This window comes from Nomascus leucogenys, chromosome 11 (genome assembly GCF_006542625.1).
Source record: "Nomascus leucogenys isolate Asia chromosome 11, Asia_NLE_v1, whole genome shotgun sequence".
In the NCBI taxonomy this organism is placed as follows: Eukaryota; Metazoa; Chordata; class Mammalia; order Primates; family Hylobatidae; genus Nomascus; species Nomascus leucogenys.
The window spans coordinates 56,006,736-56,034,003 of NC_044391.1; the positions used below are offsets into that span (position 1 = coordinate 56,006,736).

Here is a 27,268-nt window from a genome sequence, read left to right on the forward strand (position 1 = left end):
TTATGTTCAGGATGTTCTTTTCAAAAAAGCTGTTTTAATGCCTATATTGTTGGATGCCTCACTAATGGTTTTAAGTGTTGGAGGAAAAGAAGTCTCTGTAAAATGGTAGTCTTCTTATTTTATTTTATTTTATTTTATTTATTTTATTTTATTTTATTCCAACAGTTAAAAGTGTAGCTCTTAAGATGATGTTGTTTATGGCAGCTCAAGGAAATAGGGGGATAAGACCTGGAGAGTTTCGGCCCCACTCCTACTTGCTCAGTGTGGTGGGATGCAAGTGTGGCCAGCGGGGGAGAGGCAGCAGGACAGAGTATGAGCCAATGAATATTACATTAGCCTCAAGCTTTTTTAAGCTCTGTTTGGACAATTGAATGATTCTTCCCCTCTGTTCCTCTTTGAATGTGTATGTAGTGCCATCATTGTGTCTCTTGGAAGAATACATCCATATTTAGTAATGTTACATGAAATATGAATCTATAGGATTAGTAATTGCACTGATGAGCTGAAGAATAAATTCATAGTTAGGTAGAAGCACAAGTTGACAAATTAGAAAGTCATTATCCTGAAGGTGCTGTCTGCTAATTGCTTAAGGCAGTGTCTCCTTGCTTTTAATCACAGGATATTTTTTTTTTTCTGAGAGAAATCATATGTGGACTCCTAATATATAAAACAGGAACATAAAAAAATCAAGACAAAAACTAAACAAACAAAACCCAGAATTCCTATAGTTGGAGTGACATCCTGGTTGTGGGACCTTAGAAAACCTGTTTTACCTTTGAGACCCTAAATTTTTTCGTATGTCTTGATGAGGAAAAAAAATGAAGTGAATTTTATAAGTTGTAAACTTAAAGATGTTTTAGTCATAATGGAAGATTCTGGCAGACAACATTCTCAAGGATTAAAGAAAAAATGTTTTCTTATTTTTATTATTTTTTTTTATTTTTTTATTATACTTCAGGTTTTAGGGTACATGTGCACAATGTGCAGGTTTGTTACATATGTATCCATGTGCCATGTTGTTTTGCTGCACCCATTAACTCGTCATTTAGAATTAGGAATATCTCCTAATGCTGTCCCTCCCACCTCCCCCCACCCCACAACAGTGCCCAGAGTGTGATGTTCCCTTTCCTGTGTCCATGAGTTCTCATTGTTCAATCCCCACCTATGAGTGAGAACATGCAGACACTTCTCAAAAGAAGACATTTATGCAGCCAAAAAACACATGAAAAAATGCTCATCATCACTGGCCATCAAAGAAATGCAAATCAAAACCACAATGAGATACCATCTCACACCAGTTAGAATAGCCATCATTAAAAAGTCAGGAAACAATAGGTGCTGGAGAGGATGTGGAGAAATAGGAACACTTTTGCATTGTTGGTGGGACTGTAAACTAGTTCAACCGTTGTGGAAGTCAGTGTGGCGATTCCTCAGGGATCTAGAACTAGAAATACCATTTGACCCAGCCATCCCATTACTGGGTATATACCCAAAGGATTATAAATCATGCTGCTATAAAGACACATGCACGCATATCTTTATTGCGGCACTATTCACAATAGCAAAGAGTTGGAACCAACCCAAATGTCCAACAACGATAGACTGGATTAAGAAAATGTGGCACATATACACCATGGAATACTATGCAGCCATAAAAAATGATGAGTTCATGTCCTTTGTAGGGATATGGATGAAACTGGAAACCATCATTCTCCGTAAACCATCGCAAAGACAAGAAAAAATGTTTTCTAATACAGCATTTCGGCTACCCTGAGAAATACAGATTCTTTAAGTCAGAAGAGTTTTCTTAATGTCCGTTAAATTGTGATGTTTGAAGCTTTCAAACTTACTGACTTGAAAGACTTACCCTGGTATTTAGAGTTTTCAGAGCATTCCTTTTTTGCAGGAGAGACAGAAAATGAGCTAGGCATGTCCACTCTGCTTTTGAATGGTCAGAGAGACCAAGCTCCTTTGTACAGACACAGGAAAATTCAGGAGGCAACCCTGAGCATCATGGTGGTTTCTGAGCACATGATGAGGGAGTATCACTGTTTTTCAACTCTTAGGACGGCATTACTGTTTTGGGAGGCCCTGAAGTCTGAGCCAGGGCCATGGAGTCCTCTGTGCTGAGCCCCACGTCCTGGGAGAAACGGCGGGCCTGGCTCCGTCAGAGCCGTAACTGGCAGACCCAGGTCTTAGAAGAGGAGGCTGCCGCGGCCCTGCAGGATGTCCCAGATCCTGAGCCTTCCAGCCTGGATGACGTTTTCCAAGAAGGTAAGAGACGAACATCAGACAGACGTCTATGTTGTCTGGTGGCAAAAGGTGACAGCAGGCCCAGGTCTGCAGAGTGTGAACAGGTTCCTTGTTTAGCCAGGCCCTCAGGGAGGACTGCTTTGACAGGTTTAAATATGTTTAGGATAAAAGATAAAGTAATACAAAATATGAATTATGTGAGAAAGAGACAGGCATAAGATTAGGAAAAAGGGAAGGGCACATTTTTGCATCATCCTTAGAAGCTGCTGTAAGAACCCGAGGCTGGGGCTCTCTATGAATGCTTTGGGGTGTTTCTATTTTGTCTGTGTGACAAGACCACACCCAAGCTGGATGCCTGGACTCTGGCCACAATGCTGTCACTAACAAGCTGTGTGGCCTTTGGGAAGTCAGTCACCTCTCTAAGACTTATTTGTCCAATTGAAGTAGTAGTACCTTTCCTACACTTCTCAGAGCTTCTTTGAGGTTCAAATGAGACCACAGTCATAAGAGTAAAACAAAAATTCTGATGGAAATAAATGCTTATTTGGTAGGAAGCAAAAAGCACAAAAACAAGATTGTCTTTCTTTTTCTTTTTCTTTTTAAATAAGAAGGATCCACCCTTGTGGGAAAGGAACTCTCAAAAGACAGCAGTGGGCCTGACATCTTGGGCACTTTCCAGGTTCTTGGGAGGAAGGGAGAAAAGAAGCAGAGAGAGAGAAGAAATATCTACTATTTTTATATACGGTGTATTCCTCTCATATCTTAAAGAAAAGCTTTATGTAGAAAAAAAGATTCATGACGCAGCTTATGTAAGAATAAACTTGTGGAATGGAATTAGTTGCAGGGAGGAGGTCTGATTTCGTTCAGTTCTCACAGTGATCTAGTGTCTGACTTTTCTAGGGAATCCAATCAATAAAATTGAAGACTGGCTGCAGGATTGCGGGTAAGTGCTGGACAGGCAATGGGGTGGTATGTGGCTGATGGTTGAATTTGCTAACAGACACAGCTCCTGGAAACTCAGAGACAGGAAGATGGATTTGATTTGGGCCTAAAGATTAGAAGTAAGGTTGAGATGGTGGTTGGAGGGGTGCTGCGGGTTTAGGGTGAACTGGTAATCACAATTGTGAATGAAGTGCAACTTGGGGCTAAGACTAAATTAGGCACGAGGTCTAGGAATAGAGGTTGGGTTTGAGCTAAAGCTAAGAGTGGATGGGGAATAGTTCCAGACCCCTACTCCCCTGACTTCCCCCTTTAGATTGGAGTCTTAAATTATGTAACAAAAGGAATTGGAAACCTGATCATTCTTGCTGAAGAGCAATTCATCTGTGTTATTTATTTCTACTGCAGAGCACAGGAGAAGCTTAGGGTTTTGACAGTCATTCAAAGCAGGGGAGAATTGGAGCAGGCACTTTAAGGCAATGCATTATCTCTTTCCTCAGAGATACTTTAAATTATGAGACCCCACAGCCCATCAGCCTATACCGTTCTTAGGCTCAGTATACCCAGACACAAAAGGAAGAATTCTGTGATCTATTTAGTCTTCTGTGTAATAATGAATTCTCAGAGTGGACAACTTCTGCCAGCTCCTTATTTTCCCTCCAGGAATGTCTCAAGTTTTATATAGCCTTTAATCTAAACTCATCCATTAATTGGCATAAAGAAATCCATTCTTGCTTATTTGGTAGGAAATAAATAGCACCAAATAATCCAAGGTTGTTTATTTCACCTATGCCCAAGAAGGCAGTGCCAGAAAGGACTTATTTTATGTTTGTTTGGTTGTTTGAAAAAACCTGTTGTTCTCATTGCCCTCATCTTATTCACAATTCATTGATTTCAAAGTTAATTAGAGGACCCACAAAATACAGGAAGAAAAGAATGGTGGTAATCAGAATGTTTGCAGGTTTGGGTAAGAAGCCTAGGATAAGAACTGTCCTAGGATTTAAAATACTTACCAGATTTGTACAGGGGAAACAGTCAGCTCAGTTAGTGTCCTTATCTCATTAACTACTCTTGAGTCATCAATTCATGTCAGCAATTATTAATTACGCTTTTGCTGTCTGATTATCTGAATAACCTAGAGGAGTGCCAAGTAGTTTAAAATATGCTCATTGACTTAGAACATATTTCATTCTAATTGAAAATAATAAATTCACAGAAATACAAGATAATAAACTCTAGAAATCATCTTTCTTCACTCATGCTCTACAAAGATAAACCCTGAACCAAAATTTATGACAAAAAGGTGGTCTGGTTAGTGAAAAGTCTCCAAGATTTGAGCCTAATTCTTGTGCTACTAAGTGTTTAACCAACCATAAGCAAATAACTTAAATTCTATTCACTGTAGACACCTGAGCTATAAAGTGGGACACTTAAAATAATACAGTCTAAGGGTTCTCGTGAGGTTTAAATGAGATGATATATGTGTATGTGCTTTATGCTTTTAATAGTGAGTGACTGGTGAATTTTATAAAGGAGGAGTTTATACCTACCTATAATTCCACAAAATGTCTGTCTATATCTGTCCATCTATCTACATCTGTTTATTTATCAGAAAAAAATATTCCCAGAAATGATACATATTAACTCTTGGATAGTGATTATCTGGAAGAAGGAAAAGAATTGACTTTAGAAGTAAAATAAGACTTTAGTTATATCTTTAATTTTTTATTTTACATTATATATTACTTAATATTTTATTTTTTCTGAAGCAAATATGGCAAAATGTTTACATGTGTGAAAATAGAGTGACCGGTGCAAGGGTATCTGTTACATTTTCATTATATATCTGTGTTTTGAAAAGGTTTCAAATATTTAAACTTCAAAACGGCCATAAAGAGTTAATCAGCATACTTGCATTTGTCTTTGGAAGGGGAATTGTTGGAGTCAGAACATTTTCCAATTTCCTCTGTTTTCTAATTCTGTCTAAGTGTGTAATACTTCTTAATTGCATGGAAAAGCTAGAAAAATTAAAGGACGATAATGACAATGATTGATAGTGAGAGTACACTTGACTTTTGGTAACAGATAATGAAGAAGATAGAGGGAAAACACATTCCAAATATGAGATTCTGAATTACCATAGTATTCCATGCTCCAAGACCACAGAGGAAAGAGGATAAACAAGGAGCCCACATTTACCGATTATCTATCCACTCTGCCAGGTGCCCTGATGGGCATTTTTCAAATTTTGTTCCAAGACCATATAGTTTCCATTTTTCTTTCCAAATCCAAACATTCTCTGGCAGCAAGAGCATCTTCTTTTCTGACAAGCTCTGCAGGACAGTCCACCAACATCTCAGGCAATTTCGTGTCAATGTTTCTCAGTGCAATTGAATTTAGCGGCCAACTATTCTGCCACAGGATCTGATCATGCATGTCTTTGCAAACTATGCCTCTCCTTTTTTCTTTCTCCTCCTAAGCTCTCGGGATTTTCTGGGACATGACTGTGTTGCTCATGAATCACCAGAGGTGGGGTTGGGAGCCCAAAAATCATCTGTGTGGGCTTCAGCTTAAATCTCTGCAGGCAGGTAGCTATGGAAACATCTAGAAGAAGCTAAAAATAGCCATATACTTCTTCCCACAATCCAACCCCTCCTCCCTACTATTTGTTTATGAACTGCGTATACAGAAAGAGCAATACCTTGGCTCTTTCATTTGAGACTTAAAATGATGCTAAGGAATTTTTCAATGCAAGGGTGGGAAGAGGGGAGCAGCTATAGATCTAGTCCCTGGTCATTGATTTTATGGCCTATCGATAACCCATGGAAGGCCTGGGACTTGAGTGATGGACATAAAGTCTCAAATCATCGTGCTCGGTGAGAAAGCATCAATAGCTCCAGGCCCATGTCCACACTGCTGTTGTAGGTTCCACAGACTGCCCCAAGACCCACCAGGGGCTATTCCTCATAAAGAGAATAGAAATACTTGGCACATTATAACTAAAGAAGAGAAATGTAGGATAAGCACCCAATAAAAACTTGTATCCAATGAATACAAGTGAGTTTTGCTTTGGACAAACCAGAAATTTTATCAGTGACATTTTAAATGTAAATTGTATTGAAGTTCAGCATACATATCAGTAACATTTTCCTTTTTAATATAAATTATATTGAAGTATAATATACTTACTGAAAAATAAATGAGTATTAAATATGTAGCTGAGGCCAGGCGCATGGCTCATGCCTGTAACCCCAGCACTTTGGGAGCCCAAGGCAGGAGGATTGCTTGAGCCCAAGAGTTCAAGACCACCCCGGGCAACGTACAAATACTCCATCTCTACAGGAAAATAAACCAAAAAACAGTTTTTTAAAATTAGCCAGGCATGGCAGCACCTTTAGTCCTAGCTACTCAAGAGATTGAGGCAGGAGGCTCGCTTGGGCTTAGGAGCTCAAGGCTACAGTGAGCTATTCTCACTGCACTCCAACCTGGGAGACAGAGTGAGACCCTGTCAACGAATAAATAATAGGCAAATAAATAAATACATAAATAGCTCAATGAATTTTCACAAAGGGAATACACCCGTGAAACCTAAAGCAGGGCATCACCAGCATTCCAAACGCCTTCTTTCCGTCCCTTCCGTTCACTATCCTGCCTCCAAGGGTAACAAATACCCTGACTTGTAACATCATAGATGTGTTTGGGATTATTTTGAACTTTATAGAAATAGAGTCATATAACATGTACTGTTTTATGTGTGTTTCTTTTGGTTAGCATTATGTTTATGATGCTTATCCAAGTATTCGCAGGCAGCAGTAACTCATTCTTATTATTGTGTAATATTAAGTTGTATAGTTATTACATAATTGTTTAATTTTATAATAAAGAGGGATTTGGAGGCTTCCATTTCTTGGTTATCATGACTAGTATTTACCTGGGGGAACCTATACAGGCATGTCCATTGGGTACAACCTAGAAATGGAATTGTAGTCTATTTAAATTTTACCTCTAGTACTAATAGGCCTTAGTAGTGGCACCACTGTGCAGCTACAACACAAGCATTAAATACAGTAGTAAATTGCAATATTCTAGTACTTGACTATATTAGCTATCATGCTGTTTTTAGTAGTAATAGTAAATATCATATTTACACATGTTTGTAGTGTTATACCACAACATATTTTATGTAATTATATATTAGGAAGAGAAAAATATGTTTATAGTTCTAGATGCATTATTAGAGTTACCTATTCTTCATGAGCTTGCCTATTATTTCATATTTTATAATGAACTTTTGATGTAGTATTTTTCATAAGGACATATGAAAATTCAGATTTTGGTAAACATTATTGATTTTTTGCTATTGAAAGGAGTTACAAGCAAAAGATATATCTATATCTATCTATCTACACAAACACACACACACACATATATATATGTAGTAACTTATTTTGTAAAATTTAGGCAGAACTTGACCTAGAGATATTTGGTTAGTAAGCCTATTCCCACTGTTACATACGCCGTGAAGGGATACTCCAGTGGCCTGAGAGTAATCTGGATTGCTGGAGACTGATAAAGAGAAAAGCTCCTTTAGGACCAGCACCAGTGGATGCACTTCAGTTTTTCTGCTAACTCACGTTACTGACCCTTTTCCCCTCCAACCTCCACTTGAGATTACATTTAAAGCACCACGAACAACTTCCATGTAAAAAGCTTTAGGAAAGCAAACTCCACAAAATTCACAACACATCAGTGTTTGAAGTAGACTTAGATGATGATAATATCTAGTGATCCAAATTCCCTTACATAATATTTGAGAACTAAACAGCCACAATGAGCCAGGACTAGAATCTAGATGTGCTGATCGCATTTCAAAGCCCTGTCACAGATTACTTCACACACCTGTTTTGGACAGAGAGAATTTCTTTCTTGTTTGTAAAACTGAGCTGTCTCTCACCACCATTTGTGCTGATTTCTGTTTGTTCTTCTGGTGGAGATGGTAAATGTTTGATAAGACCATGTCTGAAAATTTTAAAATATCTCTAACCAGGATACAATTTCTGCTGTTTCCTGAATGACATGATATTCAGCAATAACATGGTTCAGAGAGAAGGAAGGAAATGTGGGTAGTTAAGGTGATCTAAAAGTTTTAAGAAAACCTAGAAATTTATATTTGTGATTTGGAAATTATGGCATGCAAACCCCTGCTTCTATGAAGGTAATTCTCCAGTTTTGCTTCAATATTCTTTCTTTCCTATTTTACCTAAAGACCAAAGAATCATTGCTAAGTTGACTTTTGTCCTTTAGTCCTGTGGCCAGGACAGCAGAAGCACAATCTAAAATATAGTGCATTCCAGCCCCGGTTTCCCCAACTACTTCTATGAGTTTTTCAGACAAGTAACCACTCTGTCTTTGTTTTCTCCAACATAAAAGCAAATTAAATACTACTGACTCTCATTGGAAAAGAATATGAATATGTGTGAGTTTTTCCATGAAAAAGCTCCTTGGAAAATGTAGTAAGTGACTTCAACCTATAAGACTGTTTTTGGTTTAGATACTCTGAAGAAGGATTTTCTGAGGAAGCAGGACAGTTTATCTACAATGGTGAGTATAGGTTCTGTCCATCTATTTTTCTTCTACCTGGAGAGTGATATACCTGTGCGTGTGTGTATGTGAGTGTTTATGCACATGTACATGCATAGGCATGCAAAAGAGTCCCTGAGTGTTCTTAAACTGGCTGCAAAACACTGTTCATGGTCACAAGGCTTCAGGAAATCCAGAAGAAAGTGCTGGCTCAGAGCTCACAGGCTTACTGACAGTCACAGGCTATCTTCTGCTAGTGATTGCTCAGATAACAACCACTGCTATAGGAAAATAACTTTATAAAATATGTGTTTATATGGGTGTGAGTGCACACCCCCGTGTGTTTGCTGTTTGGGAGGGGATTGTGTACATAACTATGTGACATAGGGGAAAGGTTATAGGTGAATGCATGTATGATTCTTTCTGAATCAAAAATGAATATGACTTCTGAGGTGATATATGTACAATTTGTGGTAATTTGACAAACGTGGGTATCTAGTATGATTATCTGGTTGTGCAAGTCTAAGGGCATGTGAAGATGTTCGTGTATGCAGGGGTGTGCGTGTGCATGTGTATATGTTCCATCCTGGTTTTCTGTGACCCTCACCTGATTATTGGACAGGCTTCTGCAGCCATGGAACCAGCTTTGAAGATGACTTGACCCTGGGAGCAGAGGGTAAGTGGCACAGTTCTCTGAGGTTGGGATGAGAAAACAGGATATACATTGGATGAATTCAGGATAGTATGGAAGTGCAAAACTTCAAAAAGAAACAGCCCATCCCTGGGGTCTTATCTACAGGGAAAGGGCAGTCTCATTATCATCTAATGTAAAATACAGAAGGCATCACATGCCCAGAGACACCTCCTCATCAGCCTGCCATGACTCCTACTGGTTCATCACTGGAACTTTCCTTTGGCCCCTGGGATGATAACATATAAAATTACTATAACATTTGCTGCCCAGGTAGCTTTAAGACTGTTTTCTGTACAGAAACTCCAAACAAGTCTGTGAATTGGGTATAAAATAGAGACTATACTGCAGGAGGAGAAGGACATCAGTAAAGAATGAAAGCACAGCAACCTACCAGCGTCTCTTGGGACCTGTAAAGATTTGTGTAGGGGGACAGGAACACTAGCCAGGAAGGCCAAATGACTCTATCCTTTTTAGGACAGAGGGGCTCTTGCCTAGACATCAGTCATGGGTCAGAAGTTCAGAGGCTTAAGGCCAGTTACTCTCTGGCATATCTGTCCCTATTCCAGAACTGTGTTAGGTAATCTTGAGGCCCCAAGAAGTGCAGAATTCATGGGGTCCAGCTAGCCTGTCATAGTCACAAAAGGAAACAGAGGGGATTGAGTTTTAAGTTCAGAGGGGCAACACAGGTGATTTTCATTTTCCCTTCTAATTTGCTCTTTGCTTCTCTGTTTCTTGTCCAGCCACACTACTGGCCGCCAATGGCAAACTCTTCTCCAGGTAAGTGTTAGGTTCAGCCAGGGTGAATGATGTCTCCTTTAAGAATCAGTGAATTGGGGTAGGTCAAAGAGATTAAAATAAAGAGCTAAAGATTCACATTAGAGAGTGAGACTTTCCAACGAACAACCATTGCATAGACTAAAAGGTACCCTTCAGGGGATGAATAAGCCCAGCAGGGATTCCTTGAAGCCAGGGTGCAGACTGGAAACAAGATTTGTATGACATCAGCTTTGATCTCTGCAGGACTTTCCTCGAGACAGCCAGGCCTTGCCAGCTACTTGATCTTGGCTGTAGTTTGGCTTCCAGCAGCATGACTGGGGGGACCAACAAGACGAGTTCAAGGTAGGTACTGAAGTTTGGCAGGGTGGAAGTGTGGAGAAGATGAGGAGCATAGGAGAATGGAACCAAGAGCCATTGCCTGTTTTTTCTGGGATATCTTACTGGAGCTTTTATGCACTTTTACTGCATACTTGAAAAATGTGACCATATTTGTTTCAAGAATTGTGAAAGATGCAGAGGAGTCTTCTCAGAGCTGAATACTATGTGTAAAATACAGGTGTCTCCTCCCACTGAAACTTGTACCCGAGGAGGTATAGTACTGGTACCATCACAGTTCCAAGACTCAGAGTAGGTGCTCAGTAAACAATGTATTGATTAATTGACTAATTTGTTGATTGAATGAAGCAATACAATATTAATTCATTCGGACAGGCAGGCCAGGCAATGACTATGGAATTTGAAAAAGATGAAGCAGTACTATTCACAATAGCAAAGACATGGAATCAACCCAAATGCCCATCAGTGATAGACTGGATAAAGAAAATGTGGTTCATATACACGAATACTAGGCAGCCATAAAAAGGAACGCGTTCGTGTCCTTTGCAGGGACATGGATAGAGCTGGAAGCCGTTATCCTCAGCAAACTAACACAGGGACAGAAAACCAAACACCACACGTTTTCACGTCTAAGTGGGAGCCGAACAGTGAGAACACATGGACACAGGGAGGGGAACGACACACACTGGGACCTGTCAGGGGATGGAGTGAGAGGAGGGAGACCATTAGGAAAAATAGCTAATGCATGCTGGGCTTAATACCTAGGTGATGGGTTGATAGGTGCAGCAAACCACCCTAGCACACGTTTACCTATGTAACAAACCTGCACTTCCTGCTCATGTACCCTAGAACTTAAAATAAAAACAAAAATAAAAACAGAAAAGATGAAGCAGACGAATAGCTTGATCCCAGGAGCTGAATGATTTAATAGGGTGGACAAAATATACACACAAATAACTCTTTAAAAAACATGAAAAGTCGGGAAAACTAGTATGGTATAATGAAAAGTATCTGAAATTTGAAGTCAAAATTTGAATTTGAGACCAGGTTCTGAGGCTTAAATTTTGTCACATGACCAAGTTTGGTAATTTATCCTCACTGAGCCTTAGTCCTAGTTCATACCCTAGTTCAATTTAATCAGAATGTCTGGAGATGGGATTCAAATATATGCATTTTTAAAGCCTGCAAAGGTGACCCTAACATGTAGCCATGGTTGAGAAACACTGATCCACTTTTATGCCCACAATTCACAGATAGGGAAACTTAGGACCATGAAGATAAAAGCTGGCAAGCACAAGAGTAGATCCAGGGATTCCGACTGTCCAGCTATTAGCTAAACAAGATGGTCCCTATTTGATCAAAAAGCCCAGCATACTTTCTGAAGAGAGTGATAGTGATTATTCAAAGCCTCAAATAATAATAGCTTCCCTTAGCCTCACTCTCTGAAACACAATTACTAAACTCTAGTGTCACCCAGGTTGGCGGAACTCCGATTTAGACATAAATCCAGGTTGATAGCTTAAAGAGAGAGCACGTGCACGCGATCTTCTGTGACACAGGACTTCTGTACTGAAAATAGTGCTAGAAAGGAGCATACTTCTCAAAATCAGGTTTTGGATGTACTTATTGATTACTTTTTGCCCTAAGATCAAGAATAAAAGTGTTTACCTTCAGGGGTTCTATGTTACATGTTCTATGTACATGTTCATTGCTTAGTTGTCCCACGCAACAACCACTGGGGCAAGTCGGATGGCAAATTTGGGAACTGAGCACTTAATGATGCAACTGTGAAATTTATTTGTATCTATACTCCTCTTATTTTTCAAAATCCTTTCATATTTACTTAAATTTTTATTCATCTGCAATAAGTTGTTCAAAGTACTGTACCAAAATTTTATTCAGTTTTTATAACTAGGGTTGGATTGTAGTTTCCATGTTTCCGACAGACAACTTAGGTTCAGAGAAGTGAAAGCTTTTCTCAAAGTCACAGTGAAAAGTAGAGAAATGGACAGAAAAGAATTTCAGTCTTCTGACACTTTTATTAGATATTCTGATATTCTGAATTACCACATGTCTCAAAGTTGTCCCTTATTTACCCAAACTCCCTCATTTCAGCATCTCAGAAATTCTGGACAAAGTGCAAGAAGATGCAGAAGATGTCCTCTTCAGTCTGGGCTTTGGCCAAGAGGATCACAAAGACACTTCTCGGATACCTGCCCGATTTTTCACCACCCCGTCCCAGGCCAAGGGCATTGATTTCCAGCTCTTCCTGAAGTCCCAGGTGCGGAGGATTGAAATGGAAGACCCCTGCCTCATGCTGGCCAGTGAGTGTCCCTCCCAGGCACCTGCTCTACTTCCCTTTTCCTTTAGATTTTCATAGCAGGGCTCAGTGGCTTCAAATCCCGCTTTCTCTTGGTTATCTTTAACCCTTTGCCTACTGTGTCTATTTCCTCTTATGTTGTCTTCAATGAAGATGGAGAACTCTGTCTGATTCTTTCTCTTAAAAAAATAGCCTTCAAGAGACTTTAGGCCACTACTGCTTCCTTTAGGCCTTCTTGCCTTTCAGTCAATCATATCAGCATGATGTCTATAAATCTTTCCCTCTTTTTTATTTCCCAGTTGGAATATCTACATGGGATGGGGTGTCAAGAAGTCACGAAATTCCAGAAAAAGAGTGTTAGAAATCTAAAAAGGAGAAACACTAGTAGGAAAATTGGAAGCTTCTCCCTGAATTTTGAGCTTTGGGGAGTCTTCTGAAGGGAGAGATTTTAGAACATTTGCTGATGAACCCCAGACTCACCATCTTTAATTCTTGTACCCAGGCAGGTTTAAGCAGGTGCAAACACTGGCTGTCACTGCTGATGCCTTCTTCTGTCTCTACTCCTATGTGTCTAAGACACCTGTCCAAAAGTTCACACCATCCCACATGTTCTGGAATTGCAACCATCCAACTGATGTGCCATCCATCAGGATTCTGTCCCGAGAGCCTGAACCCCACTCACCCAGAGACCGCCTTCGGAAAGCCATCTCCAAGATGTGTCTGTACACATGCCCCCGAGATCGGCCACCACTACCCCACAACACCCCCAAAAGGAACAGTTTGGACCAAGTTGTGTTGGAAGTGATGGACAAAGTGAAAGAAGAGAAGCAGTTCCTCCAGCAAGACTCTGATTTGGGGCAATTCTCACAGGAAGATCCTGTGCCCCCTGTTGAGGGTAAAAAGTTGCCCACTTCTCCCTATCCATGTGTCCTCTGCTGCAAAGCGGAAACACAGCAGGGGATGTCCACAGTGCTGGCACCATCACAAACTCTGGATTCAAACCCCAAGTTACCCTGTTGCACACATTCTCTGCCCATAGAAGATCCACAGTGGAGCACAGACCCAGCTCAGATAAGGAGAGAGCTGTGTAGTCTACCAGCCACCAATACCGAAACCCATCCAGCCAAGGATGAGACTTTCTGGAAAAGAAATAGCAGAGCAAGAAAGAGCCTGTTCCAGAAGAATCTCATGGGCAGAAAGGTTAAGTCCTTGGACCTGTCCATCACCCAGCAGAAATGGAAGCAGAGTGTAGACAGACCAGAACTGCGTCGGTCTTTAAGCCAGCAGCCACAGGACACTTTTGACTTGGAGGAGGTAAGTGGGTTGGAGGTGAGGGAGAGACTGGCAGAGAAAGGCTGTAGATTCTTTCCCAGAAGATGAAGGGTTAGGACCCTTGGGGGAAAAAAAATCCAGGCTTCCTGTCCTAGCCCGATATACCACTTTCTGATTTGAATTCAGGGTTAATATACAGGGAGAAAGAGAAAGAGGCCTGGTTTCCTAAGAGCAGCCGAGTTTTCAGAGCCCCTTTTGTAATACTTACCTGATCTGATTGCCATTTAATATTCTCATTAAGTACACCTGTCATTACCATTTGTTGTGGTCCTCATGAGATTACAAATGGAGAGCAGTTTTACACAAAGCTAACCACTCTTAAATAAAATAAATTATCCCTTACCTTGACAAATATCTAACCATAAAGACCTAGAAGTCCAGATTTCAATCTAGGATTCTCAGACTCTTAGGACTTCTGTGCTAGAATGTGACAGTGTGAGCAGAACCACTCCCCAGCTCCTGACCTGTTCCCTTCTCTTCCCATGCCCAGACCTGTCCTATACCATAAGGGACCTTGCATGTCCATGTTTGGTCACCCGAGCCTGCACATCCAAATGCCACAAGCTCCCACCTACACAAACAGCCATTGGTCATCATTTGGGCCTAGGCTGCATACACTACTGGAGAGGTCAGCCCTTGAGAGAACAGTCATCAGGCAAAACCAGCGCACATTCCTGCAACCGGCTTGGGGCCATTTGACCAGCAAACTTTGTGATTCTGGGTAACCAAAGAACGTTCTAGAAGGAATAGTGCAGGACTAGGTGGGCACATTCTCTAAGTCCACCAACTCTTCTGGCCCTCTAAGACTCAGAACTCCTCTTGCCTGGGTCTATGGAAGGTACTTCCATGAAGTGTTGGGATCTCTTTAAAAAGCTTTTAAATCCTTGCCACAAAAAGAAGCCGTGATTATTTGAAATATCATGTGCATGTATGTCACCTCTCCTTCAATGTAGAGCTACACTTCTGCTCCTGCCTTCCTCGTTACTGTGTCCCTGACACCACAGAAGAGGCTGTCTCTCAAGTACACTCAGCCTCCTCCCCCTACAGCTACCTGCCACCTGCACCTTTCCTTACCCCCTTTCCCCCTTGGCGCTGGCTGAGTTCTGTGGGATCTTGGTTACAGGTGCAAAGCAACAGTGAAGAGGAGCAGAGTCAGAGTCGCTGGCCCAGCAGACCCAGGCACCCCCCTCACCACCAGACTTTTGCTGGCAAAGACTCGTGAAGTAAGTGGGCCTCTCTCAGGCATTTCTCAAACCTGGCTGCACGTTGTAATCAAATGAGGAAGGTTTTTTTTTTTTAAACCCATAATAAAGGGTCCCACATCCTGTAATTCTGATTTAATTGGAAACCAATGACTAATTATTTTAAGCTTCCGGGTAATTCTATTATGGCCGGAAAATACCTCTCTAGATCAATGATGCTCAGGCTTTGGCAGGCATCACAATCACCTGGAGGGCTTGTTAAAATACAAATGACCAGATCCCAACTCCCAGAGTGTCTGATTGATTTGGCCTGGATAGAACCAAAGAATTTGCATTTCTAAGAAGTTCTCAGGTATTAGTTCTCAGCTATTGCTGCTGGTCTGGTAATCACAGTCTGAGAACTGCTGTTCCAGGAGACATTGTGTAGAATTTTAATATTCAAACCGCAGTCTACAGATACAAGGAGCATCAGCATCCCCTGGGATTTTGTTAGAAATGTGGACTGTCAGCCCCCACCCCAGACCTAATGAATCACAGTTTTACCAAGATCTTTAGGTTAGATAATTGATTGCATATTGAAGTTTGAAACTCATTGTGGCAGAAGTTTTGTAACGGGTGAGGACCAGCCATGGAAATCAATATCCCAACACCTGCTTTCAGCTATGTTCTAATCAGCCCACATCATTGGACTCAGAGCAGACTCCTCAATGTACCTCACAGCTATGCTCATTTAGGGTCTCAGCTCCCTTCTGCAACTATGGTCTGATGAAGGTAGCTCTCCCTCCCTTTCTCAAAGCAGGAAATGAATTTCACATTGTTATTTATTGCGGCTAAAATTTCTTTCCTCCAGATATGAATTTTTCAGTATTAATTTTTTCAGAGATATCTCATATACCTTTAAATAGTTTGGCCAGTAATTTATTATTTAAACTAATGAAAATTAGTCTTTCTGTAGTTTTAACCACCTATCTATTGCAACCACAAAGAAAATGGCATAAGGGATAATGGTATTTTCCCCAGATAGCATAAATTAAAATCTTTATTGAATTAAGTAAATAAATCTTGCTTAGAGATTCCTTTATTTTGGATATCTTTGTACCATTTTCTGCATTTTCTAGTCTAATTGTTTTCTTGGTTAATACTCCAAAATTTCAGCGGTACTTGCTCAGACACACAAAGATATTTACAATTCTAACTGTTTTAATTCTAATTCTCTGTGGTTTTAGGAATCTAATCACTCTTGTTTCTCTCTTACCTACTACCTACATCTCAGGGTATATGAATCATATGTATATATTTAGTCACTCACAAAAGAGGTAAATAGAAGAAGCATCAATACGTCATATGCACTTCAAGAAGTTTCAGATGGTTTCAGTTGCTGGTCTGGCACGTTAGGAGCTAGACGCGGCCACTCCACCCAAACAAGTAAAAAGCTGAACAGACTGAAAAATTAGTAACCGTTCTGGACCCATCAGAGAAGTGGGTCACAGGGCAAACCACTTCTCCTCAAATTAGAGAAACAGGCAAATGCAAAGATTTATGACTTGTTAGAGCAAAAACCCCAAAGCATAAACTCCCCCAGGAATCAGAACCACAGCAGAGAACCCGGACAATAACTGACGAATTACTGGATGCTCAGCATGGACCAGTCTGAGAAATAAAAACTCCAGGGAGACCCAGTCACTGCGAGGCCCCTGATTTCTGGGAGTCTTACTTCTAGGAGCTCAGCCAGGTTCTCACAGGAAATACTGGAGAAAAATCCCCTCGTGTTTCCCGCAGGGGACGGGAGAAAGGAACCATTTTGAAATGCAGCAGAGCATTCTATTCCTCTTAACAAAGTCTTCCCTCGGGGGAAACTAGATACCGAAAACCTAACTGGATGAGGTTTTATCAGAGACTAACCGACCTGAAGGAAGGGAAACACCCAACTCCAGCCTGCTCTAGCCATCCCATCCCATTAAAGGGGACAGAGAGGATGAGAAGCACAGGTGAGAGTCACAGTCCAGAGGCACGGGCTCACTGGAAGACTGAGACCCAACCATAAGACCATGGACACTTCCCTTCTCCCTAAACCTTACCGCCACATTACTAAAAGCCTATTTACATCAATTTCTTTTACTCAGTACATCGCGTCCAGTTATAAAAAAAAGACACAGTAAGAGGCAAAAACAGGTGGAAGAAAGAGAGAAAACATTAAAACCAGTCTCAGATATGACAGGGATGTTGGGATTATCAAACTGGAAATTTAAAACAACTAAAATGATAAGGGCTCTAATGGATTAAGTAGTCTGTGTGCAAGAACAGATGAGCAGAGAGATGGAAATCCTTAGAATAAAAATAAATGCTAGAGATAAAAAATGGTGTCACAGAAATGAAGAATGCCTTTGATGGGCTTATTGGTGGACTGGAAATGGCTGAGGAAAGAATCTCTGAGCTTGAGACCATAGCTATAAAAACCACCAAAACTTAAAAGCTAAGAGAAGACTGAAAAAAATGGAATATCCAAGAAATGTGGGACAGTTACAAAAGGTGTAACATATGCATAATGGAAATTCCAGAAGGAGAAGAAAGAGAGAAAGAAATAAAAGAAATATCTGAAACAATAATAACTGAGAATTTCCCCCAAATGAATGTCAGATACCAAACCACACATCCAGAAAGCTCAGAGAACACCGAAAAGAATAAGCGCCAAAAAAACCACAAAAATCTACACCTAAGCATATAATTTTTAAACTACAGAAAATCAAAAGTAAAGGGAAAAATCATAAAAGAAGCCAGAAGGAAAAAAACCTTACCTATAAAAGAACAAAGATAAGAATTACATGCAACTTCTTCTCAGAAAATGTGTAGTATATACTCCACAAGTAGGTTCTTGCCAAGAATTGAATTTACTCTAAAATGCAACGCATTGCTTAAGGTTGTTTGTCCAGCAGATGTCAGCCTTGTACAAGAAAAAAAATGCCAAGCTGCTCCACAAAGCAGGCTGTGTGCAGGATTTATATGGTTACACATTTCTGGGCAATCTATGCAACGCCCAGAACACAAGTTCCTCTCACAAACCTGTCCCAACTTTGTCTAAAGGTCAAATTTTAAAATATCAGAATTGAATTGCTAGGGAGAAAGTATTGCTAGGAGTCATACATTTCAAGTACCTAACTAGATTCCATTTTCTGCCAGTGATGGGGCTTCATTACAGCAGGAGAGGTAATGGTTTAAAATGCTGTATTTTATTGATTCTAAGGCACACATTTTTCCACATTTTAACATCTCTGAAATTAGGTTGTGCCTTAAAATTCATAGTGTCAGCCAATTTAGTTGTCTTTTTTTGCCTCCTTAAGTGGAATGTAAAATAATTGAGTCTTACAAAAAATGGTTTATCATAATTGATGAAATAGAATAGCTTTATAAATTAAATGCACTTTTTCTCTCAAGTAAATTAGGAAAATATTTTGTGATTTTTTTTCTATGATTACCTAGAAGAATAAGAGATCTCTTCTTTCCTGACACAGTCTTTGGCTGAGGAAGGGTTCACAGTAGTTCCCAAATTTTTCCAATGTCCTGTGCATTTGTTTAACCATCTTTTCACAAAGCTATAACCTATTTCTCTCAATCCACTCCTCTATTACCCTTTAAGAAATCTCAAGAAGCGGAGAGAGCTATAGCAACAGCTCAGTACTGCCAATATTAAAGCTTGTGTGATAAATATGGAAGGGGGAAGTTCACTCACCACGGTCGAAGGCAGAGCTAAGTGGGATAATTTTTTTCAGTTCTGCTGGGAAATAGTCCCACTTCTCCCTTTTTCAGAGTCTGTAATTATTTCCTGGAGATTAATGATCTTCCATTGTAATGTCATTTCAAGTCCCAGGTATTAACTACCACTTGTTAGTAGTGGATAGGAAGTGGTAGCAGCACTCAGCCAGCCACCGTGTAGCGTTGTGCAGCCCACGCATTGCCCAGAGACACCCAGCTGAGTAGGCAAATGGGAATTAGAATCCAGCCCTACTGAGCTTGCCATCCAAAAACTCTAGGGCTTTCATCTTCTAAGAGTGAGCTCCATTTTTTTCTAATTCATTCACATAAGGTGAGTGCCTTTCTGTAATTAGCACAAGGGCACTGCTGTGGTTTGAATGAGTCTCGCAAAGTTGGTATATTGGAACCTTAATCCCCAATGCAGTGCTGAGAGGTCAAACCTTTGAGAGGTGATTAGGTCATGAGGGCTGTGTCCTCGTAAATGGATTAATGTCACTATTGTGGGAGAGGATTCCTTACCTCAAGTGAGCTTGTTATAAAACCAAGTTTGGCTGTGTCTTGCTTTCTTGCTCTCTCACGCTGTCTTCCCCCTCCATCTTCCGCCACGGGATGATGCTACAAGGAGGCCCTCACCAGATGCGGGCTTTTGACCTTGGATTTGCCAGCCTCCAGAATTGTAAGAAATAAATTTCCTTTCTTTAAAAATTGCCGTTATCTGTGGTATTGTTATGGCAACACGAAATGAAGTCAAACAGGCACCTTTTATATTAAAAGAGGACCTTGACCCCCAGCCAACAGCTTTCTTCACTTGCCACCTTCTCATTTAGTCTCTGCTGGGAAAGAGGTTTTAATCTTCCTCCAAGTTCCTGAGAAAGGATGACCCACATCTTTCCTCATAATTTCCACCATGCTCAAAAATGTCAAATTCACAGCCCTTTCTATTGGTTTCCTGTGTTGACATTTAAACCACTTGACCTTTATCACACTTGTAAGAGGCAGAGCCAAGGAGAAAGTTTTTATTTTTTGTTGTTCTTTTTGTTTCTTTCAACAGATCTGAGGTAGCACAGGTCAATATTTATTCTCCTTGTGAAGTGACCATATCTAGAGGTGGAAGTTTTCATTTTTATGGTCAACCCTGCTGGTGGCGGCAGAAGAGACAGGAGGGACTAGGTGGGAATGCTCGCTCAGAGCACAAGACAAAGAAGAAAACTAGCTTGAGATACCCCCAAATGGTGGGTAACTCAAAGCACTATCTGTTTTATACTTGGTGGAACCTGTGTAAGTTGGGTAGCTACAGTCTTCTCTTTGATGTAAGATTGTCCTGCATGATAATATTACCAATAACAATATATATAGGGATTACTACCAGATACTACCAGACAGTATCTTTAGCACTTATGGATATTAAATCATTTCATCCTATGATATAAGGTCTTTCATTATTCCCCATTTTATAGATGATGATACTGGACACAGTTATTTTTATATCAAAATAAATTCTGAAGAGGGACTGTCAGATGTGAAGTGTAGGAAGAGATTAGACAAGGGGGAGGGATAGCAGGAGAACATCATGAAAATGTGAATATTTTTCCACCTCATTTACAATTCTTACCAAGGTTGTTTTGCCTCTGTTGGGAAAATATAATTAAAAACAAAATCTCCTCCCACCCCAGGAAATTGCTCCACAAAGGTGTAAAAGAAAGAAAGTTTTATTTTTGAATACCATTGAAGCAGACTATGATATGCATTACAGAACATCCACTAAACAGATTGCAAAGACAGAAGGAAATCTTACCCTTGTACATAGCCAAGCAGATACAACCCATTACTTGGCTGTTGTCAAATAAACAATACTTTGTCCTCAAGTAAGAAGACTTAACAGAATCATTTGTCACTCACAGTTCACCCTGGACTTACCTGGTAATTGAGTGGCCATCTGTGTCAGTCAATTGGCTTTATGCAAAGAAAAAATACACTTCTCATATTTTTAAGACAGGAAGTGGTTTTGCAAGTTAAAACAAAGTGCTTAAGTTAGATGCCCACCTGCCCATGGAGACCGGAAGAGAGAGGTGCTACCTTCCTTGATAATTACCTCTCAAAGGGATGGCTGTCAACCTTTGCCCATTTTTTTAATTGGATGATCTATTTGTTCGTTTTGTTATTAAGTTGAATAAGTTTCTTATCTATTTTGGAATTATCATTTATTGAAAGAAGACATACAAGTGCCCAACAGGTATATCAAAAGATTCTCAATATCACTAATCGTCAAGAAAATGCAAATCAAAATCACAATGAAATATTACCTTAAACCTGTTAGGATGGCTATTAGTGAAAAGAAAGATACGTGTTCGTAAGGATGTAGAGTAACTGGAACTACCGTACAGTGTTGGTAAGAATGTAACATGGTGCAACGGCTATGGAAAAGAGTACTAAGTTTTCTCAAAAAATAAAAAGTGGAACTACCATATGATGTAGCAATCCTATTTCTGGGTATTCATCCAAAAGAATTGAAATCAGGATCTTGAAGAGACATTAGCACTCCTATTTTCACTGCAGCGCTATTCCCAATCACTAAGATGTGGAAACAAACTTAATGTCCATCAGTGGATGAATGGATAAAGAAAATGTGACATATATATACGGTGAAATATTATTCAGCCTTTAAAAGAAAGGAAGCCGTGCAGTATGTGATGGCATGGATGAATCTTTTGGACATCTCTCTATATAAGACTTATATGAGACAATATTTCTGAAAATGCTATACAGTATAATTACTAGAGGCTCTTTCTACCAAAAGGACTGTGTAAAGTGGTGTAGATGAAGCCAGGACCTCCTCTTCTCTGCACATCCTCAAAAGCAATTCTTACATTGCTTTCTATGTGAGTGTTGACACATGATGTTGTGTGCCTTGGCAGCCTTGGAAGTAATCTTGGTGATCCATCTGAACTACAACTTAGAAAATGGGGATTATGCAATGCAGATAGAGATTATCTTTCTGCCTTCCACAGCCAAAGAAAGAATGGGACAGTATAGATCAAGGGAAGACTGAGGAAGAGAAAAGAAGATACAGCAGTGTTCTTTTGTCTGTGGTTTTGCATTTTGTGATTTCATTTACCTGAAATCCATTTTATACTTGAATGGGCACAAGAAAAGGACTTAGCAAGATCATGCAACTAGTTAGTATCAGAGCCAGAACTAGGGCCCAGGTCTCCTGAGATCCAAGCCAAGGCCGTTTCCATCAGAGCATATGGCCCTGATTGAGCAGAAGTTTAGGCTGTTACTGTGGATCACGGCAAGCCTCACTACCTGTACTTGGATCTGACCTTCATTTACTGTGTACCTTGACCCTTTAAGCTAAGTACCAATACTCTCATTACCTTTGTCACCACTGAAATTTACTTGCCTTCTTATAAAGTCACCAGCAAGAGGAGCATTATACAGAATAAGCAGAAATGTTCACAGGATGCTTTGAGCTCATAGTTCAGTGAAAAACATGACAAGAAAATCAGTAATTATTAATAATTTTCATTAAATGCCATAGGGACCAGAAATTAACCTTTCAGAAGATGACATTACTTTTTTTAACGATGTATGTTGGCAAAGATGTAGAGAAGGTAGGCCGGGCACGGTGGCTCACGCCTGTGATCCCAGCACTTTGGGAGGCTGAGACGGGCGGATCACGAGGTCAGGAGATCAAGACCATCCTGGCTAACACGGTGAAACCCCATCTCTACTAAAAATACAAAAAAAATTAGCCGGGCGTAGTGGCGGGCACCTGTAGTCCCAGCTACTCGGGAGGCTGAGGCAGGAGAATGGCATGAACCTGGGAGGCGGAGCTTGCAGTGAGCTGTGATCGCACCACTGCACTCCAGCCTGGGCAACAGAGCAAGACTCCGTCTCAAAACAACAACAACAACAACAAAAAAAACAGTAAATAAAAAAAAGTTGTAGAGAAGGTAAGTCTGGACAGATGTGTCCAACATTGAACAGCGAGAAGGTAGCTGAGGAGAGTAGAAAAAGGAAAAGCAGAATATTGATATTCTAGGCAGAGAGAAAGATAAGTTCAAAGACAGATGAATGGAATACCACAATATCTTATGAAACTACACCTTATGCCTAGTGGGAGAAAGGGGATGTGCTGGAGAAAGATCAAAACTGAAAATAAGAAAGACAAATAGAAAGGAAGTTATAAAACAAAGTCTCCTATGTTATTTTAAGTGTTTTAGTCTAAGATAGGAACCCACTGAAAAATTTACAAAGGAAGAGATGTGATTAGATTTGTCCTTTAGAAAGATTATTCTGGCAGAAGTATGGGAGATGGACTGGGTAGGAAGCCGGTGGAGTAAGGAAAATAAGTTAAGAATCTACTGCAGAAACCTAGGGAGAAATGTGATGATCAGAAACAAGCTGAAGGCAGTGGGAATGGAGGGGAGGACGAGTGAGATTTTGAGATATTTAGGAGGGGAAATGTCTAAGCCAGGACCGATTAGACTTGTGTTTGGGGAAGAAAAATGGAATAAGGAACAGAAAGATAGGGCATACAGGTATCCTCTTGGGCAACTAAATGGATGTAAATATCATTTTATTAAGAATGAAGTAAAATAGGAATAACAATTTGGAAAGCAAATATATTAAAGTATAATTTTCAAAAAGGTAAAAAAATGACTCTCATGCAAATGTAGATAAACATGTTCAAAGACTTTACTCATTAATTACTGAAGGCACCAGCAATATGCTTGACCTGGTCCAAAGACCATTTGAGAAGTCAATTTGTACAGAGAGATAATTTAATAGATTGCCATATTAGATACAAAACTGGTTAATATCCAATAACAGCATAAATTTTATCTCTGGGATTACTTGTTCCACTGGATGGAAATTATTTGCATCTCTACCCAACATAAATCACTAAGGTAATCTCTGCCCTTGCAAAATTATAAAATAGCAGTGTAAATAGAAAGTCAAGATTAACACTGTACTGAAAGAATATCTAGTCATCTTGTTTCACTATTTAGAAAAAGCTAAAGAGTTCATATCTGAACATGGTAAGTGTAAGGTACTTCTAAAATACTGTGATAAAGAGGTCCATGTCTTCGTTGGTTTCTGTTGCTATAACAGAACATTGCAAACTAGGTATTTTACTTTATAAAAGAAATTTATTTACTACAGTTCTGGGAGCTGGAAAGTCCAAGGTTGAGGGACCACATCTGGTGAGGGCCTTCTTCCTGCATCATAACATGGCAGAAGATATCACACGGTAAAAAAGCAAGAGCACGCCATCTCAGGTCTCCCTTCCTCTTCTTATATAGCCAAGATTCCCATCATGGGGCCTCACCCTGGTGAGTTTATCTAATCCTAATTTTTTCCCTAAGAACTCACCTCTTGATACTATCATGATGGCAATTAAATTCCAGCATGAATTTTGGAGGGCAAACTCAAACAACAGTCCATAAGGCAGTTGGATAAAGGAATCTAGGAATTGAGCTGTTTGGAGTTCAAGGCTTACTTATAGTAGGTGACAGCATGAGGAAAGATAGCTCACCCAAGAAAGTATGCAGAATCAGAATCTGAAGTAAAAAAAAAAAAGAAACTTAGAAATATTAATATTTAAAGTTTTATCAAGGAACAATGTATACAAAGGAGCAATATTGATTAGAAAAAGAAGGTTGCAAATAGAAACCAAGTGATGTTTCTCTCAAGAAGGAGGGTGTAGTCTTCAGTAACATTTACCATAAAATATCCAATAGGAAGGAAAATGCAAAGATACCATTGTATTTGTGACTGGATAACAATTACTAACCTTGATGAGAATATTTTTATTTGGGTGACAAGGCTTTAAAATATTAATATGAAAAGTGAATAAGAAATGATGAAAAGAAAGTAGGTAAATAATTTTTTTCTAGGATGCTGAAAATTTAAGCATACAGTAAATATTTCCCTGGAAGGAAAGAATCGATAGAATGGGAAAGGCTATGGTTTAGGAGGGAAGGGATTGTATTAGTCTGTTCTCACATTGCTATAAGGACCTACCTGAGAGTGGGTAAAGAAAAGAGGTTTAATTGGCTCATGGTTCCACAGGCTGTGCAGGAGGCATGGCTAGGGAGACCCCAGGAACTTTCATTCATGGCAGAAGGGGAAGGGGAAGCAAGCACATATTCATCTGGCCAGCAGGAGAGAGAGAGAGAAGGGGGAAGTGCTACACACTTTTAAACAACCAGATCTCATGATAATTCACTCGCTGTCATGAGAACAGCAAGGGGGAAATCTGCTCCTGTGATCCAATCACCTCCCATGAGGCCCCACCTCCAATACTCAGGATCACAATTCAACATGATATTTGGGTGGGGACACAGAGCCAAACCATATCAGGGATGTTGATGGTGTGAAGTCACTGAGAACTGGGATGAGATGAGATCCAAGGCACTTTTGGAGGGTGTAGCTAGCCATAAAATAGTGTGACAGATATTTCTCTGAGATTAAAGGAAAGAAAAAATGGAAAAAAATTTTAAGTGTCAATATAGTTATATTGGTCATCTGGGGAGGAAGTCAAGAAAAATTCTGCCTATTTCTTTCTCTCTTTTTCCTGTGGGGTCATTACTAAAAAGTGTGAGTCAGGAAAAGAATGGTAAAAATTTGAGAATTCTACTATGTAGAAAAAACAAGAGAAATAATTATTAATAGAAAATGCATTGCTAGTTGAATAGGTGAATAATGTTAGGCTCATTTCAAGGTGCAGAACATGAATTGATAGTGGTTTAGTGATATTCTCCAACAGTGCTCAGCAATCTATACAAAAAAAGGTAAAAATATATGCTTTTATAAGTATTAAACAGTAAGAGGTAAACTCTTGCAGGAATCTCATCTCATGATGAAAAGAGCAGAAACCCTAAGTCACATGACTCTTTGCTGCTGCTGCTGCTAATAACTTTAAATATCGCTTATAATACTGAGAAACATTTCCACAGCTGAGGTATGAAAGTTCCTACCAACCTCAGTACCCGAAGTTGTTTCAAAAATGCATGATATGTATCTTTTTTATTCCCATTGCAGGCTTTATCCACCACCACAACAGCATGTGGTCTGACAGAAGTGGCTTCATAGAAGAACCTAAAAGCCACCTCTTGCAGGAAACTGCACTGCCCTCAACATCCAGCCCCTACTCCTTGGTCCTCCAAACCCCCAAACTCTGCAGGAGAAAGGCAGCATCGTACATGGAGAGGAAGACCAGACTGAGCGATTTGGAATCCACATCCTAATGCTGCCACAAGCTGCATGCAAAAAGACCTTAGGCACATCACTTCATTTCTCTGTACACTGGTTTCTCTACTATGTGTGTATTAAAATATATAATGTGGACAATAGTAAACTGAACAAAGCCTTAATTTTCTCCCAAGCTTTGACATTGCCAAGGGCAGTTAGGAGACTTCAGGATCAAGGTTAGGGGACAAGTTTTTTTCTAATACTTTCAAAAGGCCCAAGTGAAGAGAGGAAGGACACCTCACTTTCTGGCTCTAAAAGCATGGTGCATCTCACAGTAAGATTCCCTCTGCACCTCTGTTCATCCCTGTGTTCCTAACTAAATTCCAGAAAATCTTCCACAACACCGGAGTCCTATTTTTCTTCTTGAGACCTCCTTTGAAGAAATCAACTTGGAGGCTCCTCCTTAAATCCAGTTTCTTTCTCTACCTAAAATTTTGCATCTTTACAGAAAAAGAGATAAGTGGGATTCAGAGTCTCTTCTCCTAGCCATTGTGGGGGAAAAAAACGCTATTTCTGCTGGCAGAAAACAATACAAATAATTTTTTAAAATCATGAGATGTTTTTAAAGTTAATTAAACAACTTTAATTTTTCTTTTAAAGTTAATTAACAGTTGTAGTTGGAAGTTAAATGTTTTGTCAATAAACAGGGCTTGAGCACATGCAGTGCTCTCTTAGGCAGTATGTGGTTTCAGAGCATCTTGGACACATTTCTCCCCTGAGAAAATATTAGTATTAATAGAATGGGAGAAGTAAGATACACGCATTTCCAGAAGTGTATTATTTGGCTGCCTAATAAATTGTGAGACAAAAAAAAAAAGACAGGAA

The 27,268-nt window shown here is 39.8% G+C and overlaps 1 protein-coding gene across 3 annotated transcripts; it reads left to right on the plus strand.

The window, feature by feature from the left end:
- The first annotated feature begins 2,940 nt into the window (after window positions 1–2,940).
- TESPA1 (thymocyte expressed, positive selection associated 1) lies at window positions 2,941–26,842 on the plus strand. Of its 3 annotated transcripts, none has more exons than XM_030822497.1 (9): window positions 2,941–3,196; window positions 8,744–8,793; window positions 9,395–9,448; window positions 10,207–10,243; window positions 10,487–10,585; window positions 12,695–12,903; window positions 13,402–14,213; window positions 15,355–15,454; window positions 26,234–26,842. In XM_030822497.1, the coding sequence occupies exons 5-8, from the start codon at window positions 10,554–10,556 to the stop codon at window positions 15,451–15,453; spliced, it is 1,152 nt and encodes a 383-aa protein (XP_030678357.1). In that variant the 5' UTR covers window positions 2,941–3,196; window positions 8,744–8,793; window positions 9,395–9,448; window positions 10,207–10,243; window positions 10,487–10,553; the 3' UTR covers window position 15,454; window positions 26,234–26,842. The 3 variants fall into 3 exon arrangements, with proteins under 3 accessions (XP_030678357.1, XP_030678358.1, XP_030678359.1); XM_030822498.1 differs by having other exon boundaries at window positions 2,995–3,196; window positions 8,623–8,793; XM_030822499.1 differs by having other exon boundaries at window positions 3,015–3,196; window positions 12,695–12,860.
- Window positions 26,843–27,268: the final 426 nt, after the last annotated feature.

Bases quoted from the DNA above. Each gene is read 5' to 3' on its own strand.
- TESPA1 (XM_030822497.1), top strand. From the start codon at position 10,554: ATGACTGGGGGGACCAACAAGACGAGTTCAAG. The intron at 10,586-12,694 runs GTAGGTACTGAA...CCCTCATTTCAG, and splicing joins ACCAACAAGACGAGTTCAAG to CATCTCAGAAATTCTGGACA. The intron at 14,214-15,354 runs GTAAGTGGGTTG...TCTTGGTTACAG, and splicing joins ACACTTTTGACTTGGAGGAG to GTGCAAAGCAACAGTGAAGA.